This window comes from Lynx rufus, unplaced genomic scaffold (assembly GCF_022079265.1).
Source record: "Lynx rufus isolate CCGP_SWC_20201006 ecotype Redwood Valley unplaced genomic scaffold, mLynRuf1.p SCAF_18, whole genome shotgun sequence".
Classification (NCBI taxonomy): domain Eukaryota; kingdom Metazoa; phylum Chordata; class Mammalia; order Carnivora; family Felidae; genus Lynx; species Lynx rufus.
The window spans coordinates 13,026,390-13,050,499 of NW_025814832.1; the positions used below are offsets into that span (position 1 = coordinate 13,026,390).

Genomic DNA, 24,110 nt, shown 5'->3' on the forward strand with positions numbered 1-24,110 from the left:
CAAAAACACATATTTGAAAACACATATTTCAAAGGACATATATTACATCCAGTCGGGTGGGTACCTATGGTGGGAAGGGATGGGAATGAGGACTGGGTGCAGGAATGGAGGATGAATAGGAGAATGTAAAAAACAGTAGGCCGTGTTAGTATTCAGAATTAATATAATGGGTGTTACAAAGTCTTTAGGGTACCAACAGTATAGAAAAAAATAAAATTCGTGGGACGTGGGTGGCTCAGTCGGTTAAGCATCCGACTTCGGCTCCAATCGTGATCTTGCAGTTCATGAGTTCAAGCCCCGTGTCGGACTCTGTGCTGGCAGCTCAGAGCCTGGATCCTGCTTCAGTTTCTGTGTCTTGCTGTCTCTGCCCCTCCCCCTGCTCACACTCTCCCACTGTCTCTAAAAAATAAGTAAACATTAAACAAATTTAAAAAATGGTAAAATTATTCTTCTCTAATTTAAAATGAACTAATCTTTTGGTTTTCCTTTTGTTGCTTTGATGGTTTCAGGGAAGTTTCTGATGGTTATTGTTTTGGTCTCTTTTTTCAAATCCTATCTTTTTGATGGGCTAAGAAGCCACTACACTAATCTGTGTAGATATAGATGTATAGAGTTAGGTTGTGCAACAAATGCCTACCTGCTCAGAAATCTTTGTTATGTGTTAGCGGTTGTTCTTATAAATACTCTTTCTGAAACATAATTAAGGAGTAGTGTTTTGAAGTAGATCAGATAGGTAAAGAAAACTAATTTCCAGAGACACTTGGTAATTTGCTAATATTTGATATATTTGCAAATATACCCAAAATAAAAATGCTAAATGATGAAAATTTTTATTTTTCATCTAATACTTTTTTGTTCTATAGTTCTTTCTTTTTTAAAAAAAAGATTTTATTTTTTTTAAGTAATATCTACACCTAACATGGGGCTGGAACTTACAACCCTAAGATCAAGAGTTGCAGGAACCACTGACTGAGCCAGTCTGATGCCCCTGTTACATAGTTTCTGATCTCCACTACTAGAAACTTGATTGAAGTCTGTTATACTGTCATATATGTGCTCTGGAATACATGATTTGTGGTGCTTTGACCACCCATTTGGCCAAGCTACACATCTGAGACTCATTGACCTCTTTCTTGACTCCTCACTATGTATCTATATTTCTTATACATCCCTGTCTGGCTGCTGTGTTTTTAGATTTTATTGTATTTACCCCATCCCACCCCATAGGGGTAGGATTTTAACTTTCTTTCTTTTTTTTTTTTTCCCTTTTGGAATTTTTATTGGAATTGTATTGAAAGTGTAGGTCCATTTGGGATAGAGAGATGGTATCTTTACAATATTGGGTATTTTTATCCACAAACATAGTATATCCTTCCATTTATTAAGTTGTCTTTTAACATCTTGCAATATAGTATATCCTTCCATTTATTTAGTTGTCTTTTAGCATCTTGCAATAAAAATTTATAGTTTCTACATAAAGGATTTGCCCATCTTTGTATTAGAATTGTTCTTAGGAGCCTTTCTTTCTTTTTCTTTTTCATATTAACAGGTATTATTATTATTATTATTATTATTATTATTATCATTCTCAAGTTAGTTAACTTTATAAAGCGTAGTCTTGGCTTCTGAAGTAGAACACAGTGATTAATCTCACATGTGACACCCAGTGCTCATCCCAAAGAGTGCCCTCCTTAATGCCCGTCACCCATTTAACCCACTCATTCATGGATTTTTAAGTTTCTAACTACTGTGTTTACATTCACTGTGTGTAAAACCACCAATTTTACTCTTACCCTTATTTTTGTTTTGGTTTATATTCATTTTTATTGAACTGTAGCTTACATAAAGTAGATTGCATAAATGTTAAGTGTCTAGCTTGGTGTACACACACACACACACACACACACACACCTACCTGTATAAGCTCTACCCAGAAAATTTAAATGTTCTGTTTTACACATCCCTGAAGCACACTGAATGGCATTCCTTTGGAAATACTTAATTTCCAAATTTACCTTTCAATTTATATTTTATAGTCCTAATACATAGAATATCTGTTCCAAACTGACTGATCTGCACGACATCCTCTTTACTTCTTCAGCCTTCTGCCATTTGGTCATATTTCACTTTCTTCTCCCTTCCATCTGTCTACCGAATTCCTTTTAACCTCAATTTAAAATGTATTTAATTTTGAACTTCTAGCAGTGATTGTCTGTGATAGTTGTGTGTATGTGTGTCTGTGCCTGTAATTTGTCTTTGAGGATAGAATCTTGTATTGGTACATAATAAGGACAACACAAGCTGACACTTTTATCTTTAGACTTTTAAATCTGGTTTTCTCACTGTCTGTGGGCTTCAGTTATCATACCTGTTAATTGAAGTCAGTCATGCTATTTCTTATTTTTAAGATTTTTTAAAGCCCTTTTACTTTTTTTTTAACATTTATTTATTTTTGAGAGGGACAGAGACAGAATGAGAGCTGGGGAGGGGCAGAGAGAGAGGGAGACACAGAATCTGAAGCAGGTTCCAGGCTCTGAGTTGTCAGCACAGGGCCCAATGCGGGCTCGAACTCATGACTTGTGAGAACATGACCCAAGTCGAAGTCCACCACTTAAGCAACTGAGCCACCCAGGCGCCGCAACATTTTTTTTTTTTTAATGTTAACAGTTGGCATTAAAAAAATTGTTTTTAATCCAAGTTCGTTAACATATAGCATAATAATGGTTTCAGGAGTAGAATTTCATGATTCATCACTTACATATAACACCTAGTGCTCATCCCAACAAGTGCCCTTCTTAGTACCCATCACCCATTTAGTCCATCGCCCCACCCAACACCCCTCCAGAAGCCCTCAGTTTGTTCTCCGTATTTGAGTCTCATATGGTGTGCCTCCCTCTCAGTTTTTGTCTTATTTTCCCTTGCCTTCCCCTATGTTGATCTATTTTGTTTCTTAAATTACACATGAGTGAAATCATATGATATTTATCTTTCTCTGACCAACTTATTTCGCTTAGCATGATACACTCTAGTTCCATCCACGTAGTTGCAAATGGCAAGATTTCATTCTTTATGACTACCAAGTAATATTCCATTGTGTGTGTGTGCGCGCGCACGTGTGTGTGTGCACGTGTGTGTGTGTGCACGTGTGTGTGTATGCACGTGCACGCACACACTCACACAATCCATTCATCAGTTGACGGACATTTAGGCTCTTTCCATGATTTGGCTGTAGTTGATAGCACTGCTATAAACATTGGGGTGCATGTGCCCCTTTAAATCAGCATTTTTGTATTCTTTGGATAAATACCTAGTAGAGCAATTGCTAGGTCGTAGGGTAGTTCTATTTTTAATTTTTTGAGGAACCTCTATACTGTTTCCCATAGTGGCTGCACCAGTTTGCATTCCCACCAGCAGTGCAAAAGGGTTCCCTTTCCTCTGCATCCTCACCAACATCTGTTGTTGCCTGAGTTGTTAATGTTAGCCATTCTGACAGGTATGACGTGGTATCTGTGTCATTGTGGTTTTCATTTGTATTTCCCTGATAATGTGTGGTGTTGAGCATCTTTTCATGTGTCTGTTAGCCATGTCTTCTTTGGAAAAGTGCCTCTTCATGTGTTTTGCCCATTTTTTTCACTGAGATTATTTGGTTTTTGGGTGTTCATTTTGATAAGTTCTTCATAGATTTTGGATACCAACCCTTTATCTGATACGTCGTTTGAAAATATATTCTCCCTTTCCGTCGGTTGCCTTTTGGTTTTGCTGATTGTTTCCTTCGCCATGCAGAAGCTTTTTATTTTGATGAGGTCCCAATAGTTCATTTTTGCTTTTGTTTCCCTTGCCTCTGGAGACATGTTGAGTAAGAAATTGTTGCAGCCAAGGTCAAAGAGGTTTTTGCCTGCTTTCTCCTCAAGGATTTTGTTGGCTTCCTGTCTTACATTTAGGCCTTTCTTCCATTTTGAGTTTCTTTTTGTGTATGGTGTAAGAAAGTGGTCCAGGTTCATTTTTCTGCATGTTGCTGTCCAGTTTTGCCACCACTTGCTGAAGAGACTGTCTTTATTCCATTGAATATTCTTTCCTGCTTTCCTTTCTTTCTATTCTTTCCTCAAAGGTTAGGTGGCCATATGTTTCTGGATCCATTTCTGGGTTCTCTATTCTTTTCCATTGATCGAAGGGTCTGTTTTGTGCCAGTACCATACTGTCGTGATGATTACAGCTTTGTAACACGTCTTGAAGTCTGGGAGTGTGATTGCCTCCAGCTTTAGTTTTCTTTTTGAAGATTGCTTTGGCTATTTGGGGTCGTTTCAGGTTCCATACAAATTTTAGGATTGTTTGTTCTAGCTCTGTGAAGAATGCTGTTGTTATTTTGATATGGATTGCATTGAATATGTAGATTGTTTTGGGTAGTATTGACATTTTAACAATATTTGTTCTTCCTATCCAGGACCGTGGAATCTTTTTCTATTTTTTGTGTCTTCTTCAATTTCTTTCATAAACTTTCTGTAGTTTTCAGTGTATAGAGGAAAGCTCTCAGTTTTTCCCCATTGAAGATGATATTAGTGTTGGGTCTTTCATATATGGCTTTTATGATCTCGAGGTATGCTCCTTCTATCCCTACTTTTTAAAGGGTTTTTATCAAGAAATGATGCTGTATTTTGTCAAACGCTTTCTCTGAATCTATTGAGGTGATCATATGGTTCTTGTCCTTTTTTTTATTGATGTGATGAATCATACTGATTGTTTTATGGATATTGAACCAGCCCTGCATCCCAGGTATAAATCCTACTTGGTCATGGTGAATAATTTTTTAATGTATTGTTGGATCTGGTTGGCTAATATCTTGTTGAGGATTTTTGCATCCGTGTTCATCAGGGAAATTGATCTGTAGTTCTCCTTTTTAGTGGGGTCTTTGTCTGGTTTTGGAATCAAGGTAATGCTGGCTTCATAGAAAGAGTTCGGAAGTTTTCCTTCCATATCTATTTTTCGGAACAGCTTCAAGAGAATAGGTGTTAATTCTTCCTTAAATGTTTGGTAGAATTCCCCTGGAAAGCCATCTGGCCCTGGACTCTTGTTTTTTTGGGAGATTTTTGATTACTAATTCAATTTCTTTATTGGTTATGTGTCTATTTAAATTTTCTATTTCTTCCTATTTCAGTTTTGGTAGTTTATATGTTTCTAGGAATTTGTCAATTGCCCATTTTATTGGCATATAATTGCTCATAATATTCTCTTATTATTGTTTGTGTTTCTGCTGTGTTGGTTGTGATCTCTCCTCTTTCATTTTTTATTTTATTTATTTGGGTCCTTTCTTTTTCTTTTTGATCAAACTGGCTAGTGGTGTATCAATTTTGTTAATTCTTTCAAAGAACCAGCTTCTGGTTTCATTGATCTGTTCTACTGTTTCTTTTTTGGGGGGAGGGGGTTCAATAGCATTGATTTCTGCTCTAATCTTTATTATTTCCTGTCTTCTGCTTGTTTTAGGTTTTATTTGCTGTTCTTTTTTCCAGCTCTTTAACATACAAAGTTAGGCTGTGTATCTGAGACCTTTCTTCCTTCTTTAGGAAGGCCTGGATTGCTATGTGCTTTCCTCTTATGAGTGCCTTTGCTGCATCCCAGAGGTTTTGGGCTGTGGTGTTATCATTTTCATTGGCTTCTATGTACTTTTTAATTCCCTCTTTAACTTCTTGGTTAGCCCATTCATGCTGCTTAGCTTACTGGGGTGGATTGTTGTGGGGCTTGTAGGTGTATATGCGCATGCATGGGAGGGGTGAAAATGGCATCACCCAGCTACCCAGTCTCTAGTATTGGAACTTTGTTCTCCCCAATCAGCAATTGTGCACCCATCCTTTGTCTCTGGCCTCTGTCTACTCCCTGCTTTTACACTGTCTGTGACCAAACCATCAGGTTGCCAGGAGGCATCTCCCTCTTGCGTTTTATCTCAGATGTGGCTGTGTTTCCCAGCCCCTCACTTCTGAAGGACTGCGGCTTTGACCCACTCAGATCCTCTGGGGGAGAGTCTCACTGAGCAATGGCTGAGTGCCCACTGCACCCAGGAATGTTCGCAGGACCATGCTGATGCCAATGCCCAGAGACTGCAGTTGGGTGCCAGCCTGCCCCAGAAAAAGTTCACAAGATCATGTAGCAGCAGCATTTCAGGGATTATGGAAAATCGCAACACACATTTGGCACCAGGCTTCACCCTTAATGACCTCGTTCCATCACCAGTGAATGTGGTTGTTCTCTGGGGTCTGCTGGACCAGGTGGCCACACAGCTTCTACCAAATATCCTTCCAGCAGTGGAACTGCTTCTCCCCATGTAGCCTGAAGACCTTCTGGACCCCACTCTGCTCCTGGGGATTTGCCCTTCCCACCAGGGCACTGCCAGGTATTGAGCTGTAGAATTTCAGACTCTGTGCTCCCCCTGTTTATAGAGTCTTAATGTAATTTAAACCCTCTCCTTTCTCCCTTTTTAGTTCAGTCCCTATGGCTGTTTCCACATTTCCACTTTCTCTCCAACTTCTTTTGTGTGTGGGGGTGCTTTTCCCAAACTCTCCCCCCATCTCTGTCCTCTCTCCACAAGCAAAAACAGCTCCCTGCCCTCCATGGCTTCTCTCTCCCCCAGTTCACCTCTCTGTGCCACGTACTTGCTGAGTTCTGTAGTTCAGGTTGTGCAGATTGTGTGTTAATCCTCAAATCAGTTTTCTAGGAATGCAGGTTTAATGTTGATCTGGCTATATTTCATGGATGCGAAATGCAAAAAAAACCTTCCATGCTGTTCTGCCATCTTGGCTTCTCTTCCCATTCAAATTTTAGAATTTTTGTTCCAGCTCTGTTAAGAATGCTGGTGTTATTTTTTTTTTTTTTTTATGAAGTTTATTGACAAATTGGTTTCCATACAACACCCAGTGCTCATCCCAAAAGGTGCCCTCCTCACTACCCATCACCCACCCGCCCCTCCCTCCCACCCCCCATCAACCCTCAGTTTGTTCTCAGTTTTTAACAGTCTCTTATGCTTTGGCTCTCTCCCACTCTAACGTCTTTTTTTTTTCTCCCTTCCCCTCCCCCATGGGTTCCTGTTGAGTTTCTCAGGATCCACATAAGAGTGAAACCATATGGTATCTGTCTTTCTCTGTATGGCTTATTTCACTTAGCATCACACTCTCCAGTTCCATCCACGTTGCTACAAAAGGCCATATTTCATTTTTTCTCATTGCCACGTAGTATTCCATTGTGTATATAAACCACAATTTCTTTATCCATTCATCAGTTGATGGACATTTAGGCTCTTTCCATAATTTGGCTATTGTTGAGAGTGCTGCTATGAACATTGGGGTACAAGTGCCCCTATGCATCAGTACTCCTGTATCCCTTGGGTAGATTCCTAGCAGTGCTATTGCTGGGTCATAGGGTAGGTCTATTTTTAATTTTCTGAGGAACCTCCACACTGTTTTCCAGAGCGGCTGCACCAATTTGCATTCCCACCAACAGTGCAAGAGGGTTCCCGTTTCTCCACATCCTCTCCAGCATCTATAGTCTCCTGATTTGTTCATTTTGGCCACTCTGACTGGCGTGAGGTGATACCTGAGTGTGGTTTTGATTTGTATTTCCCTGATAAGGAGCGACGCTGAACATCTTTTCATGTGCCTGTTGACCATCTGGATGTCTTCTTTAGAGAAGTGTCTATTCATGTTTTCTGCCCATTTCTTCACTGGGTTATTTGTTTTTCGGGTGTGGAGTTTGGTGAGCTCTTTATAGATTTTAGATACTAGCCCTTTGTCCGATATGTCATTTGCAAATATCTTTTCCCATTCCGTTGGTTGTCTTTTAGTTTTGTTGGTTGTTTCCTTTGCTGTGCAGAAGCTTTTTATCTTCATAAGGTCCCAGTAATTCACTTTTGCTTTTAATTCCCTTGCCTTTGGGGATGTGTCGAGTAAGAGATTGCTACGGCTGAGGTCAGAGAGGTCTTTTCCTGCTTTCTCCTCTAAGGTTCTGATGGTTTCCTGTCTCACATTTAGGTCCTTTATCCATTTTGAGTTTATTTTTGTAAATGGTGTGAGAAAGTGGTCTAGTTTCAACCTTCTGCATGTTGCTGTCCAGTTCTCCCAGCACCATTTGTTAAAGAGGCTGTCTTTTTTCCATTGGATGTTCTTTCCTGCTTTGTCAAAGATGAGTTGGCCATATGTTTGTGGGTCTAGTTCTGGGGTTTCTATTCTATTCCATTGGTCTGTGTGTCTGTTTTTGTGCCAATACCATGCTGTCTTGATGATGACAGCTTTGTAGTAGAGGCTGAAGTCTGGGATTGTGATGCCTCCTGCTTTGGTCTTCTTCTTCAAAATTCCTTTGGCTATTCGGGGCCTTTTGTGGTTCCATATGAATTTTAGGATTGCTTGTTCTAGTTTCGAGAAGAATGCTGGTGCAATTTTGATTGGGATTGCATTGAATGTGTAGATAGCTTTGGGTAGTATTGACATTTTGACAATATTTATTTTTCCAATCCATGAGCAGGGAATGTCTTTCCATTTCTTTAAATCTTCTTCAATTACCTTCATAAGCTTTCTATAGTTTTCAGCATACAGATCCTTTACATCTTTGGTTAGATTTATTCCTAGGTATTTTATGCTTTTTGGTGCAATTGTGAATGGGATCAGTTTCTTTATTTGTCTTTCTGTTGCTTCATTGTAAGTGTATAAGAATGCAACTGATTTCTGTACATTGATTTTGTATCCTGCAACTTTGCTGAATTCATGTATCAGTTGTAGCAGACTTTTGGTGGAGTCTATCGGATTTTCCATGTATAATATCATGTCATCTGCAAAAAGCGAAAGCTTGACTTCATCTTTGCCAATTTTGATGCCTTTGATTTCCTTTTGTTGTCTGATTGCTGATGCTAGAACTTCCAGCACTATGTTAAATAACAACGGTGAGAGTGGGCATCCCTGTCGTGTTCCTGATCTCAGGGAAAAAGCTCTCAGTTTTTCCCCGTTGAGGATGATGTTAGCTGTGGGCTTTTCATAAATGGCTTTTATGATCTTTAAGTATGTTCCTTCTATCCCGACTTTCTCAAGGGTTTTTATTAAGAAAGGGTGCTGGATTTTATCAAAGGCCTTTTCTGCATCGATTGACAGGATCATATGGTTCTTCTCTTTTTTTTTGTTAATGTGGTGTATCACGTTGATTGATTTGCGAATGTTGAACCAGCCCTGCATCCCAGGAATGAATCCCACTTGATCATGGTGAATAATTCTTTTTATATGCTGTTGAATTCGATTTGCTAGTATCTTATTGAGAATTTTGGCATCCATATTCATCAGGGATATTGGCCTGTAGTTCTCTTTTTTTACTGGGTCTCTGTCTGGTTTAGGAATCAAAGTAATACTGGCTTCATAGAATGAGTCTGGAAGTTTTCCTTCCCTTTCTATTTCTTGGAATAGCTTGAGAAGGATAGGTATTATCTCTGCTTTAAACGTCTGGTAGAACTCCCCTGGGAAGCCATCTGGTCCTGGACTCTTATTTGTTGGGAGATTTTTGATAACCGATTCAATTTCTTCGCTGGTTATGGGTCTGTTCAAGCTTTCTATTTCCTCCTGATTGAGTTTTGGAAGAGTGTGGGTGTTCAGGAATTTGTCCATTTCTTCCAGGTTGTCCAATTTGTTGGCATATAATTTTTCATAGTATTCCCTGATAATTGTTTGTATCTCTGAGGGATTGGTTGTAATAATTCCATTTTCATTCATGATTTTATCTATTTGGGTCATCTCCCTTTTCTTTTTGAGAAGCCTGGCTAGAGGTTTGTCAATTTTGTTTATTTTTTCAAAAAACCAACTCTTGGTTTCGTTGATCTGCTCTACAGTTTTTTTAGATTCTATATTGTTTATTTCTGCTCTGATCTTTATTATTTCTCTTCTTCTGCTGGGTTTAGGCTGCCTTTGCTGTTCTGCTTCTATTTCCTTTAGGTGTGCTGTTAGATTTTGTATTTGGGATTTTTCTTGTTTCTTGAGATAGGCCTGGATTGCGATGTATTTTCCTCTCAGGACTGCCTTCGCTGCGTCCCAAAGCGTTTGGATTGTTGTATTTTCATTTTCGTTTGTTTCCATATATTTTTTGATTTCTTCTCTAATTGCCTGGTTGACCCACTCATTCGTGAGTAGGGTGTTCTTTAACCTCCATGCTTTTGGAGGTTTTCCAGACTTTTTCCTGTGGTTGACTTCAAGCTTCATAGCATTGTGGTCTGAAAGTATGCATGGTATAATTTCAATTCTTGTAAACTTATGAAGGGCTGATTTGTGACCCAGTATATGATCTATCTTGGAGAATGTTCCATGTGCACTCGAGAAGAAAGTATATTCTGTTGCTTTGGGATGCAGAGTTCTAAATAGATCTGTCAAGTCCATCTGATCCAGTGTCTCATTCAGGGCCCTTGTTTCTTTATTGACCGTGTGTCTAGATGATCTATCCATTTCTGTAAGTGGGGTGTTAAAGTCCCCAGCAATTACCACATTCTTATCAATAAGGTTGCTTATGTTTATGAGTAATTGTTTTATATATTTGGGGGCTCCGGTATTCGGCGCATAGACATTTATAATTGTTAGCTCTTCCTGATGGATAGACCCTGTAACTATTATATAATGTCCTTCTTCATCTCTTGTTACAGCCTTTAATTTAAAGTCTAGTTTGTCTGATATAAGTATGGCTACTCCAGCTTTCTTCTGGCTTCCAGTAGCATGATAAATAGTTCTCCATCCCCTCACTCTCAATCTAAAGGTGTCCTCAGGTCTAAAATGAGTCTCTTGTAGACAGCAAATAGATGGGTCTTGTTTTTTTATCCATTCTGATACCCTATGTCTTTTGGTTGGCGCATTTAATCCATTTACATTCAGTGTTATTATAGAAAGATACGGGTTTAGAGTCATTGTGATGTCTGTATGTTTTATGCTTGTAGTGATGTCTCTGGTACTTTGTCTCACAGGGTCCCCCTTAGGATCTCTTGTAGGGCTGGTTTAGTGGTGACAAATTCCTTCAGTTTTTGTTTGTTTGGGAAGACCTTTATCTCTCCTTCTATTCTAAATGACAGACTTGCTGGATAAAGGATTCTTGGCTGCATATTTTTGCTGTCTAGCACCCTGAAAATCTCGTGCCAATTCTTTCTGGCCTGCCAAGTTTCAAAAGAGAGATCAGTCACGAGTCTTATAGGTCTCCCTTTATATGTGAGGGCACGTTTACCCCTTGCTGCTTTCAGAATTTTCTCTTTATCCTTGTATTTTGCCAGTTTCACTATGATATGTCGTGCAGAAGATCGATTCAAGTTACGTCTGAAGGGAGTTCTCTGTGCCTCTTGGATTTCAATGCCTTTTTCCTTCCCCAGTTCAGGGAAGTTCTCAGCTATGATTTCTTCAAGTACCCCTTCAGCACCTTTCCCTCTCTCTTCCTCCTCTGGGATACCAATTATGCGTAAATTATTTCTTTTTAGTGTATCACTTAGTTCTCTAATTTTCCCCTCATACTCCTGGATTTTTTTATCTCTCTTTTTCTCAGCTTCCTCTTTTTCCATAACTTTATCTTCTAGTTCACCTATTCTCTCCTCTGCCTCTTCCATCCGAGCTGTGGTGGTTTGCATTTTGTTTTCCATTTCCTTTAAAGCGTTTTTCAGCTCCTCGTGCCTGTTCATTAGTCCCCTGATGTCTGTAGCAAGAGATTCTCTGCTGTCCTGTATGCTGTTTTCCAGCCCAGCGATTAATTTTATGACTATTATTCTAAATTCACTTTCTGTTATATTATTTAAATCCTTTTTGATCAGCTCATTAGCTGTTGTTATTTCCTGGAGATTCTTCTGGGGGGAATTCTTCCGCTTGGTCATTTTGGATAGTCCCTGGTGTGGTGAGGGCCTGCAGGGCACTTCCCCTGTGCTGTGGTGTATAACTGGAGTTGGTGGGCGGGGCCGCAGTCCGACCTGATGTCTGCCCCCAGCCCACCGCTGGGGCCACAGTCAGACTGGTGTGTGCCTTCTCTTCCCCTCTCCTAGGGGCGGGATTCACTGTGGGGTGGCGTGGCCCGTCTGGGCTACTTGCACACTGCCAGGCTTGTGATGCTGGGGATCTGGCGTATTAGCTGGGGTGGGAAGGCAAGGTGCACGGCGGCAGGGGGGGCAGGCTTAGCTCGCTTCTCCTTAGGTGATCCACTTCAGGAGGGGCCCTGTGCAGCCGGAGGGAGTCAGATCGCTGCCGGAGGTTTGGCTCCGCAGAAGCACAGAGTTGGGTGTTCGCGCGGAGCGAGCAATTTCCCTGGCCGGAGCCGGTTCCCTTTGGGATTTTGGCTGGGGGATGGGCGGGGGAGATGGCGCTGGAGAGCGCCTTTGTTCCCCGCCAAACTGAGCTCTGTCGTCCGGGGGCTCCGCAGCTCACCCTCCCTTTGTCCTCCAGCCTTCCCGCTTTCTGAGCAGAGCTGTTAACTTATGACCTCCCAGAGGCTAAGTCGCGCTTGTTGTCGGAACACAGTCCGTCAGGCCCCTCCGCTTTTGCAAGCCGGACTCGGGGGCTCTGCTTGGCCGGCGAGCCGCCCCTCCGCCCCGGCTCCCTCCCGCCAGTCCGTGGAGCGCGCACCGCCTCGCCGCCCTTCCTACCCTCTTCCGTGGGCCTCTCGTCTGCACTTGGGTCCGGTGACTCTGTTCTGCTAATCCTCTGGCGGTTTTCTGGGTTATTTAGGCAGGTGTAGGTGGAATCTAAGTGATCAGCAGGACGCGCGGTGAGCCCAGCGTCCTCCTACGCCGCCATCTTCCTATTTGCTCCCCCTGGTGTTATTTTGATTGGTATTGCATTGAATGTGCAGATTGCTTTGGGTAGTATTGACATTTTAACAATATTTGTTTTCTGATCCATGAACATGGAATGTTTCTCCATTTCTAGGTGTCTTCTTTACTTTTTTTCATAAGCTTTCTATAGTTTTCAGCATACAGATCTTTTACTTCTTTGGTTAGGTTTATTCCTAGGTATTTTATGGTTTTTGGTGCAGTTGTAAATGGGATCGATTCTTTGATTTCTCTTCCTGCTGCTTCATTATTGGTGTATAGAAATGAACCAATTTCTATATGTTGATTTTATATCCTGCGACTTTGTTGAATTCATGTATCAGTTCTAATAGTTTTTTGGTGGAGTCTTTAGGGTTTTCCACATAGAATGTCATGTCATCTGTGAAGAGTGAAAGTTTCACTTCTTTCTTGCCAATTTGTGTGCCTTTTAAATTTATTTTTGTTGTTTTATTGCTGAGGCAAGGACTTCCAACACTATGTTGAACAACAGTGGTGAGAGTGGACATCCTGTCTTGTTCCTGACCTTAGGGGGAAAGCTTTCAGTTTTTACCCATTGAGGATGGTATTAGCTGTGGGTTTTTCATATATGGCTTGTATGATCTTGAGGAATGTTCTATCTATCCCTACTTTTTTAAGGGTTTTTAATCAAGACAGGATGCTATATTTTGTCAAATGCTTTTACTGCATCTAGAGAGGATCATGCAGTTCTTATCCTTTCTTTTGTTAATCTGATGTATCATGTCAATTGATTTGTAGACATTGAACCACACTTGCATCCCAGGAATAAATCTTACTTGATCGTGCTACATAATTCTTTTAATGTATTGTTGGGTTCAGTTTTCTAGTATCTTGTTGAAAATTTTTGCATCCATGTTCATCATGGAAATTGGTGTATAATACTCATTTTTAGTGGGGTCTTTGGTTTTGGAATCAAGGTAATGGTGGCTGCCTAGAATGGATTTGGAAGTTTTTCTTCCATTTCCATTTTTTGAAACAGCTTCAAAAGAAGAAGTATTAACTCTTCTTTAAATGTTTGGTAGAATTCCCCTGGGAAGCTATCTGGCCCTGGAAGGCATGCTATTTCCAAGGCCCTTAGAGTTGTAAACCTCTGAAATTGTATGATATGTTTTTTTCCTGAATAAAGACAGGAGTCAAATTACTCTTCCCAATCTATACTTCCTTATCTTCCCAATTCTTCTACTTTATCTAAAAATTTTACGTTTTTGCCCGCCATGTTGTGAGGTGTACAATATGATAGGGTAAGAAAAACCATTCAGTTATGAAAGAAAATTATATTTTATAAAAATATTGAATCACTTTTATGCCTTGGTATCTTATTAGTGTTTTGTGTTAGTATTGTTCACTAATCGTTAACTTTATTAAAAGTGCATGGTTAAATCAAAAGTAATCAACACAAGTTTATTCTAAAATTGTATAGAAATTCAAAGAATCCTGAAAAAGATGGGTGAATTTTGAAAGCTGAAACTACCTAAATGTCTGACCTTCTCTAATTGTACAGTAATCTAGAGAGTATGGTGTTGGGCAAATATAGTTATAGGTGGATGGAATGGAATCCAGAATTTGATTAAACTCACATGGTCACTTGATGTATGACCAAAACAGTAGGTGATTCAATGTGGATGGTATAATTGTCTGAAAAAATGTTGGTGGAACAACTGGGATATCCACTTGGGGAAAAAAATAAACTTTTACTTAATGTCATGTACAAAAATTAACTCTAAGTTGATCATAGACTTAATTTAAAATCTTAAACTGTAAATCCTCAAAAATAAAACAAAGGATTATATCATTGTGACCCAGGAGAGATAAAGAAAGAGGTTTAGGTAGGACACCAAAAACACAAACCATAAAATTGTTCTTCTTTAAATTAAGCACCTTGGGAAAGATATTGTTAGGAAAATTAAGTGGGATACCATAAAGTGGGAGAAAATATCATATATGATATATATATATATATATATATACACACACACACACATATATAATTATATATCATATTCATAAATATATATGTAATGAAGGGGCAAAACAATTAAAAATGGACAAAAGATTTGACCAGTCATGTCACAAAAGAAAATATGCACGTAGCCTTAACACATGAAAAGCTGTTCAACATCACCAATCACCAAGGAATATGGCATACTAAAACCATAAGAAATCATCAGATACTCACTGAAATGATTAAGATTTTGAAAGACTAACAGTATCAAATGTTAATGAGTCATGGGGCTCGTGGGAAAGTTAAAATGATACAGCTGCTTTGGCTAAACATTTTCAGTTTTTTTTTTTTTTATCAAGTTAAACATACATATGAGCTAGCAGTTCTACTCCTAAATATTCACCTAAGAAAAATAAAAACATATGTTCACACAGACACTTGTTTTGAATCTTACTGGGGGTTTCTTTCACAATAGCCAAAAAGAGAAATAACTGCCGACTGGATATATAAATTATATGTCTTTATAATGGAATGCCACCCAGTAATATAAATAAATGAATGTAGTACTGTTACAGCAGTAGGTTTAACAAGGTATTGTGTGAATCTATTTACATGAAATTCTTAAGTAGGCAATATTAATTCATAATGACAAAGCCAATGAGTGGTTCCCTGGGGCCAGGCAGTGGGGATGGGATGGACAGCAGGTGGACACAATAGAATTTTATCACATGTGCTCTATCTTAATGGCAGTAGCCTAGGTGTATATATACTTGTCATACTCATCAAACTGTAGTAAAATGACTGCATTTATTGTACATAAATTATATATTAAAGGTTAATAAAGTTTAGAAACTTTTCTGGAATCTGAGAAAAAATATATTCAGCCACTTGGAAAAAAAATACACATAGACATGCACCACTTTCCTATATGTCTCTTGGATGAAAAGACCATTTAAAATAATAGTAGAATATTTAATATGAAGACCCATCGGATATAGCCAAAGATGTCTTCAGAACTCTAAATATTTCATGACGCTAAGTGAAAGAAGGAAAACAAAGTATTCGAATAAAGATGTTAGAACATTTAACGTTGAGACTCCTAAAAACGCAAGAGGATAGAAATAATAAGCTATAAAATAAGTGAGCTAGAAACCCAATTATGATTTTAGTTTTTCCCACATGGAAAAAATTGGTAAGAACCATATCAGATATTTTGGTCTAATTTATCTTGATCGTGGATATATGCAATTTTAGGAAGGGATAAAATGAATCATGTGTTTTATGTGTTCGACAGTGTGTACATCAGTGCCGTTAACAGTGTTTTTGAGCTTAAATTTTAGAAAGACTCTTACTATATCCTGGACCACAAATTTAGAAAAATACAGTGATGAGTTTGATTATTAGCATCTTTAAGCAGCTTAAGAAATCTGCTAACACTGACCCTGCCCACAGGGACACTTTGAGACCATTGTTTTCAGGTATTCACATTTACTTTAAATCAGACTTTAATAGGCTATTTATTGTGATTTTATGTATTTGAAGACCTAAAAGACCTTGATCAGTACTAGGGTTCTGTTTCTCTGCTTTTATGGTTACAAATTAGACTAGTAACTTTATTTTTTTTAATGTTTGTTTATTTATTTATTTATTTATTTATTTATTTATTTTTGAGAGTGAGAGAGAGACAGACAGACAGACAGACAGACAGGCAGGGGGAAGGACAGAGAGAGAGGGAGACAGAGAATCTCAAGCAGGTTCTGCGCTGTCAGCACAGAGCCCGACATGGTGCTCGAACCCACGAACCGTGAGATCATGACCTGAGCTGAAATCAAGAGTCAGACAGAGGCTTAACTGACTGAGGCACCCAGGTGCCCCTGGACTAGTAATTTTAAAAGATAATTAGATAATGTGTAAGTTTTTAATCTGTACAAGTACTGATGGGGAAGTATTAAATTCACAAGAATTAATATCAAAATATAAAATTATTTTATGAGTGATATATTTTGAATTCCTATAAGGATTTCCATTTGCCCCAGCATATCAGTGTTTATATCTATTTTTGGAAGAGAGTGTGAATAGCTGGTAATTTGTTTTCCAATTCATATGTGTGCACGTGATAAAGAACCATACAATTAGGGAGGTGTTATAAATAGGATACGGTAAAAAAGACCTACCTACTCATGTTTCCAAGATTTTATAACATATGCCCAGTAGAGGTTTGCTACTCTTTAATTTTGTCCTTTGGGCTAACCAGCTGACGCCCAGTTGAAAAGATTTATGTTCTTATGAGGCCGCAAAAGCCTTAATGTTCAGTCTCCAGCTACCTCAGATTTTGGAGAACGCCATGTACCATCAGCAGCTTCAGTCTCCACCCTCTAATGCTAATGCTCATCTATCAAACTTGAGGCTGAGAGTGAGGGAGAGGAAGCTTCCAGATAAACACACAGCAGCGCCTAAACAGCTAATCACTCTAAGCTTCCGCTTCCAGGCCCTATAATTAGAAGTCCTTCTTTTCCTTGTATTCCCAGATGACGCAAATGCTTTTTGTGGCTTGGCACCTCATTTGGGGCGTGGGTTTTAGTTTATGGCCAGGCTAGAGTCTGGTTTAGTCTTCTGATGCTGCATAAATAGTTCTTAAGCCACAGTCTACTCTGTACGAGTTTTTCCTTTTATGTATATCTGCTTTTTAACTTGTTTTCTAGAAAAAAAAAAAAAAGCTTGTCTTTCTCCCAGCAGAATGTGTGCAAAAGAGGAAATTATAAATTAAAAGAAAACATGATTGTATAGTACTATACTAGTTATTTATTTCTTCTTTTTCTCTCTGCTCTTTTATTTTTATTTTATTTTATTTTATTTTATTTTTTCTTACTATTTTAAAGTTTTGTCAAAAACGGTAAGTTCATTGGTGGATCACAGAAACTACATTTACATGAGGAAATGGGAAAAAACTTTTGGGATAGGATACACAGAAGATAATAAAGATACATTTTCAGTGGCCCATTTCTCTAAAAATCTGAATTCATTTTACATATTAGAAACCAGACAGATGTTGAAAATCTAGGAGCATGTTGAAAAGTGTACATTTGTGATTATCATTCACATGTGAAACAATAATCCTCTTAATATGGCTACTAGGGACTTTTATTGGAGTGCTTATTAGTAAAATACTGATATGATTCTAGAAGAAATGAAGTTTATCTTCAGTAGGTGAGTCATATATTTGTATTATAAATATAAGCCCATCATTTTCCTGTCAGAATGTTTCAATTGAATTGTTTATCATGTGCAGAAAATAGTTTTGTAGTGGAAAAGTGATATCAGAACATAGTAGAATTGTGATAATTCAGACTTAGTATAACTCAGCAAAAAGTAGGAGTGAAGAAATATTGTTCACAAAAGGACAACTAAGCATTCATGCCCAACCTTAGAAGTTTGTTGGTCGGTTAACAACAATAAGATGGACAGAATATAAAGTATGTCAGTGACCTCATGACCATAGCTGGTTACAGGGTGGGATCTAATTGTTATCTAAATGTTATCTAAATTGTTATACATTTGAAGTAGATCTCAATAAATAACACTTTTTTATTTTCTAAAATGTATTCTCGGGGCGCCTGGGTGGCGCAGTCGGTTAAGCGTCCGACTTCAGCCAGGTCACGATCTCGCGGTCCGTGAGTTCGAGCCCCGCGTCGGGCTCTGGGCTGATGGCTCAGAGCCTGGAGCCCGTTTCCGATTCTGTGTCTCCCTCTCTCTCTGCCCCTCCCCCGTTCATGCTCTGTCTCTCTCTGTCCCAAAAATAAATAAACGTTGAAAAAAAATTTTTTTAAATGTATTCTCTTGGAAATAGGCATCTAGTATGGTATTTTTTAATTTAACATCGTGACAAGAACTGTACCTTTTATTACCCTAGTAAATAAGAAGCTCAGATATACTTCATCTTTCTATTTAAATGCTTACCTTATCTTCTCACTAGTACTTAATATTCTTTCATACATTTTTTTTCAAAAGACAGAAGTTTTAGGAGTTAAAAAATGTGATTCTGCCTCCGGCACAGCAGAGTAAACTAACAAACCATTCTTCCCACAGAAAACAAATGTAAATTCTGGACAAAATATAAACAAACATGCACAAATTTAGATATGTGTATTATAGTTCCAAGAACGGCTGATAGAAACTTAAAGAGAGACACAAAAAAAGGAAATGGAAAAATTAAAATTGGATATTAAAAATATTGAAATCATATAGAAAAAGGGAAGAAAGCAAGAACAGAGAAACAAAGAATAAAAACAAGGAAACCATCAGAAAAATAATAAAAAGTAATAAAATGGTAGCTATAAACTCAACCAATAAGTTAGGCTAAATGTGAATGAACTACAAACACCAATTATAAGTCCAGAATTAGATTTAAAAAAAAAAAACAAATTAGACCTCAATTATTACCTAAAACAAAGTCATTTTTTTAATGTTTATTTTTGAGAGAGAGAGAGAGAGAGAGAGAGAGAGAGGCAAAGCATGAGTGGGGGAGGGGCAGAGAGAGGGAGGCACAGAATCCAAAGCAGGCTCCAGAGCCTGACATGGGGCTCAAACCCACGAACTGCAAGATCATGACCTGAGCCAAAGTTGGACACTCTACCGACTGAGCCACCCAGGTGCCCCTAAAACAAAGTCATTTTAAGTACAATTATATTGATTATAAAAGTGAAAGAATAGAAAAGTATATGCCATGAGTGCACCAATCAAAACAAAGCTAGAGTGATGGTATCAGTATCAGAAAAGTAGACTTCAGAACAAGGAAATTACCAGGTTAAAGTGGGACATTATGATGAAAGAGGCAGTTCGCCAAGATGTCCTAAGAATCCTAAATGTGTGTGAACTTAAAAGTTTAATATTTGGGAGCTATATAATAAACATATCCACAATTATACTTGGAGATGTTCAGTGTTCAGTTCAATTCAATAGTAGAACAAGAAAGCAGGCAATCAGTAAGGATATTGAAGATCCTAACAACGCTATCAGTAAACTTGAATTAATTGACCTTTATAGAACACTCCAGGTGTTTCAAGTATACATGGAAGAGTCACCACGATCTCTTCTCAAATATAAAACAAGGTTTAACAAATTCCTCGTCATCACTAAAAATTAGTATGTGAAAGATACCTGAAAAATACCCAAATACTTAGAAAAGCTGAACAATATATCTTTAAATATCCCATGAGTAAAAGAGGAAATATCTAGAAAACATTTAGAACTGAATGCAAAAGAAAAGGCAGTGTGTCAAAATTTTGGAATTCAGGTTTACAGGGAAATTTATATCAATATATGCTTACTCCGAAAAAGAAGAAAGTTCCTGAAAAAGTAATCTAAGCTTCTACCTTAAGAAAACAGAAAAAAGAAAGAGCAAATAAACTAAAGCAGGGAAAATGAAGTAGCAGAAGATACTAATAGCAGAAGGAGAAAGATAGGCAAAAGCAGAAATTAAAAAAAGAAATCAGAAAATCAGTGCTACTCAGAATAGATTTCCTTGAAAACATCTAGCTAGAATGATCAAGAAAAAAAGAGGGAAGACAAATTGTTGATAACCTCAATGAAAAAGTGGACATCACCAAAGACCTTACAGGTATTAATAAAGGCCATTTCCTTGAGTTACAGAAAGTAATTCACCCAAGGACATTTAAATTAAGCCCCCAAATTTTACATTTTAAAATAATAAAATTTAAATTACAAAGAAATTAAATTAAAAATATTTAAAGGTATTTTTAAAAATTTTTTTTAATGTTTATTTATTTTTTTTTTTTTAATTTTTTTTTTCCTTCAACGTTTATTTATTTTTGGGACAGAGAGAGACAGAGCTTGAACGGGGGAGGGGCAGAGAGAGAGGGAGACACAGAATCGGAAACAGGCTCCAGGCTCTGAGCCATCAGCCCAGAGCCTGACGCGGGGCTCGAACTCCCGGACCGCGAGATCGTGACCTGGCTGAAGTCGGACGCTTAACCGACTGCGCCACCCAGGCGCCCCTTTAATGTTTATTTTTGAGACAGAGACAGAGCATGAACGGGGGAGGGTCAGAGAGAGGGAGACACAGAATCAGAAACAGGCTCCAGGCTCTGAGCTGTCAGCACAGAGCCTGACGCGGGGCTCTAACTCACGGACCACGAGATCATGACCTGAGTCGAAGTCGGCCGCTTAACCGACTGAGCCACCCAGGCGCCCCTAAAGGTTTTTTTTTTTGTTGTTGTTGTTGTTGTTGTTTTTTTTTAAAAAGGCCCATATAGTTTTACTGACAGATTCTACTGAAAATCTAAGTAGGAAATAATAGTGGTTTTCCACAATCTCTCTCTTCAGTTTCACAAGACCAGCTTTAGCCTGATACTGAAAACAGACAAACACGTAATTAGAAAGCTACAAACCAATAACCCTCAGGAACAGTCATGAAAATCTTAAAACCTTAGCTAATTGAATCCAGCAGCATATAATAAAGGATTTTGACCAGGTGGAGTTTATCCTAGAAATGCAAGTTTTATTTGACGTTTGATTTTGTTTGACATTTGATTATTTACTAAAATTCACCATATTAATTGAGTAAAGAAAAAAAATGCATAGTCATGTCACAGGTGTAAAACACTGTACACAATTCAACATTCATTCATTATAAAAACTATCAACAAATTAGGAGTAGAAAGGAACCTCCTTCACTTGATAGAGAGTATTTATAAAAAAAAAAAAAACCTACAGCTAACATCATACTTAAAGATTGAATGCTTTCTCCTAAAATTTGGAAGACACGAATATTACTTCTCCCCATTTCTGTTTTCCTCAGCAGTGTAGTAAGTGAAGAAAAATAAAAGGCATGTAGTTTGTAAAGGAAAAAATCAAATTATGTCTATTCACAAACTACATGATAATCTGTAAAGAAAACTCCATGTAATCTACAAAAAGCCCTGACTAGAACTGGCAGACTATCCAGTCAATATAAAAAAATGTCCATTATGTCTCTATATGCCAGCAGGGAATAATTGACAATTGAGATAAAATAAAAAGTACCATTTATAATGGATCCAAGAAAAAATGTATATAATTTATGTGCTCAACAGGAAAAACAAGAAGTCAAAGAAAACATATATCAAGAAATAGGAAGTGTTCATAGATTAGAAGGCTCAATATTGTTAAGCTGTCCATCACTGACAATTTGATTTATAAACTTAATATAACCTTCCCCAAAATCCTAAGAATTTTTATTTATTTAAGATTTTTTTAATGTTTATTTACCTTTGAGACAGAGAGAAACAGAGTGCGAGTGGGGGAGGGGCAGAGAGAGAGAGGAGACACAGAATCTGAAGCAGGCTCCAGGCCCTGAGCTGTCAGCACAGACCCTGACCTGGGGCTCGAACTCACGAGCCATGAGATCATTACCTGAGCCGAAGTCGGCTGCCCAACTGACTGAGCCACCCAGATGCCCCCCTAGGAATTTTTAATATCAAAAATCTGATTTTGGGGTACCAGGGTGGCTCAGTTGGTTGAGTGTCTGACTCTTGATTTCAGCTCAGGTCATGATTCCAGGGTAATGGGATGAAGCGCCACATCTAGCTCCGTGCTGAACATGGAGCCCACTTGAGATTCTCTCTGTGTCTCCCTTTGCCCCTCTCCCCACTCATGTGCTCTATCTAAAATTAAAAAAAAAAAAATCTGATTTTGTGTTTGGAAAGGAATTGGAATAACCAAAATAATGTTGAAAAAAAAGGTTCTTTCTTCAACATTTGATATAAAGTTATGGTAATCAAGCAAGTGTGGTATTAATGAAAGTATAGACACAGAAAATGATGGACTAGAATAATACTTCCAGGTGAAGACCTATGCAGATACAGCCAGTTCATCTTTGGCAAGTTGACAATGGATAAAGAATAAAGGATAAAGACCTCAGTGAGTAAAGAATATTCCCTTCAAGAAATCTTGCTAGAACAATTGGACATTGTTTGCAAAAAAAAGTTAGTTTGATACCTCACAATTTATACATAAATTAACTTAAAACGAATGATAGACCTCTATGCAAAATATAAAACTGAAATTTTGACAAGAAAACAAAATTTTTGTGACCTTGGATTAGGCAAAGAATTCTTAGCTATGACATTTCATCAAAATTAAAAACTTGCTATGTGAGACACTGTTCAGCATTTGAATAAATATTATGCCAGGGTAGAGAAACATTTTTAAACCGGTGGATTAAGTGTAGGGTATTTCAGATACACTGAAACTTAAAATTCAGGTTTTAAGAAGTGGCAAAAAATGGGAGCAAGTTTTAGTTCCATGGAGAGAAGTCATTTTCACATTCTTTGTTATCAGATTTGCTATATTAAAAGGCTTGTGAACTCTCCATAAACTTTTCTCTACTAGTTGTACAGGAACCTCATAAAACCTTTACAGCTAGTATCCTCACTATGCTTGTATACTGATATGGCATTAAGGTTTTGTGTTCATACAGGAAAAAGATGCTGCATTTTAATTTTTTTTTAATTGGGGAAATTTTTTACATCTTTGGTCATTTTTTCCTTCGATGATATTTTAAAGCATAATGAATATTTTGTGAAAATATTTCATCAACATACATAATTGTTTTTATTTTTACTCTCTTTTTGGTGTGTTCTTCAGGAATGCTTCTAGTTACAACAGACACCCTTGGCCATGACTTTCATGTCTTCCAAATTCTGACTCATCCTTGGTCTTCGTCACAAAGTGCTGTCCATCATCTGTATACTCTTCACAGGGGAGAAACTGAAGCCAAAGTAAGTTGTGTATTTTTCAGAAGGTGTGTGTGTGTGCATGCGCATGCATGTGTGTAATATGACATCTAAAATAACTGGTTATTTATATCATATTGAAGCTTAATGTTAGTGACAACATACTATTCTTGGTGATAGAGTATATCAGGTAATTAAGAAAAAATATTTATCCTATAAATATTATTCTATATAAATATTTGGCCCCATAAATACATAAGTAGTAGGTGAACAAGTCAATGAATGTTGATAAAACAAAAGTTCCATAAGTTCTATTTATCCTTCTCCTCCTACCCTGTACCATTTCTTGCCCCAGCAAAAACTCTGTCATCTATCTGATGTCTCTTCGGGTGCATGCATACATGTACACACACACACACACACACACACACACACATACACATACATGTAAACACATTCACATATACACAAAAATAATTGAGTTTTGTAATGTATGACTATATGGATAATATTCAGTGGTATGTAGGAGTCAGTTCACAGTGGCTAGTGAGAATGAGTTATGTACATTTCTCCCAAACTCTGGATATAGTGACATTGTGTTGGTGGTATGAAATCATCC

The 24,110-nt window shown here is 37.9% G+C and overlaps 1 protein-coding gene across 6 annotated transcripts in view; it reads left to right on the top strand.

Annotated features, from left to right (window-relative positions):
- Nucleotides 1–24,110, top strand: part of BCAS3 (BCAS3 microtubule associated cell migration factor) — a 616,861-nt gene that overhangs the window by 213,901 nt on the left and 378,850 nt on the right. For all 6 annotated transcript variants that reach the window (XM_047080915.1, XM_047080917.1, XM_047080916.1 and 3 more), the window contains one exon: nucleotides 23,403–23,536. In XM_047080915.1, coding sequence (XP_046936871.1) covers nucleotides 23,403–23,536 — 134 coding nt within the window. The remainder of the gene's footprint in view (nucleotides 1–23,402; nucleotides 23,537–24,110) is intronic.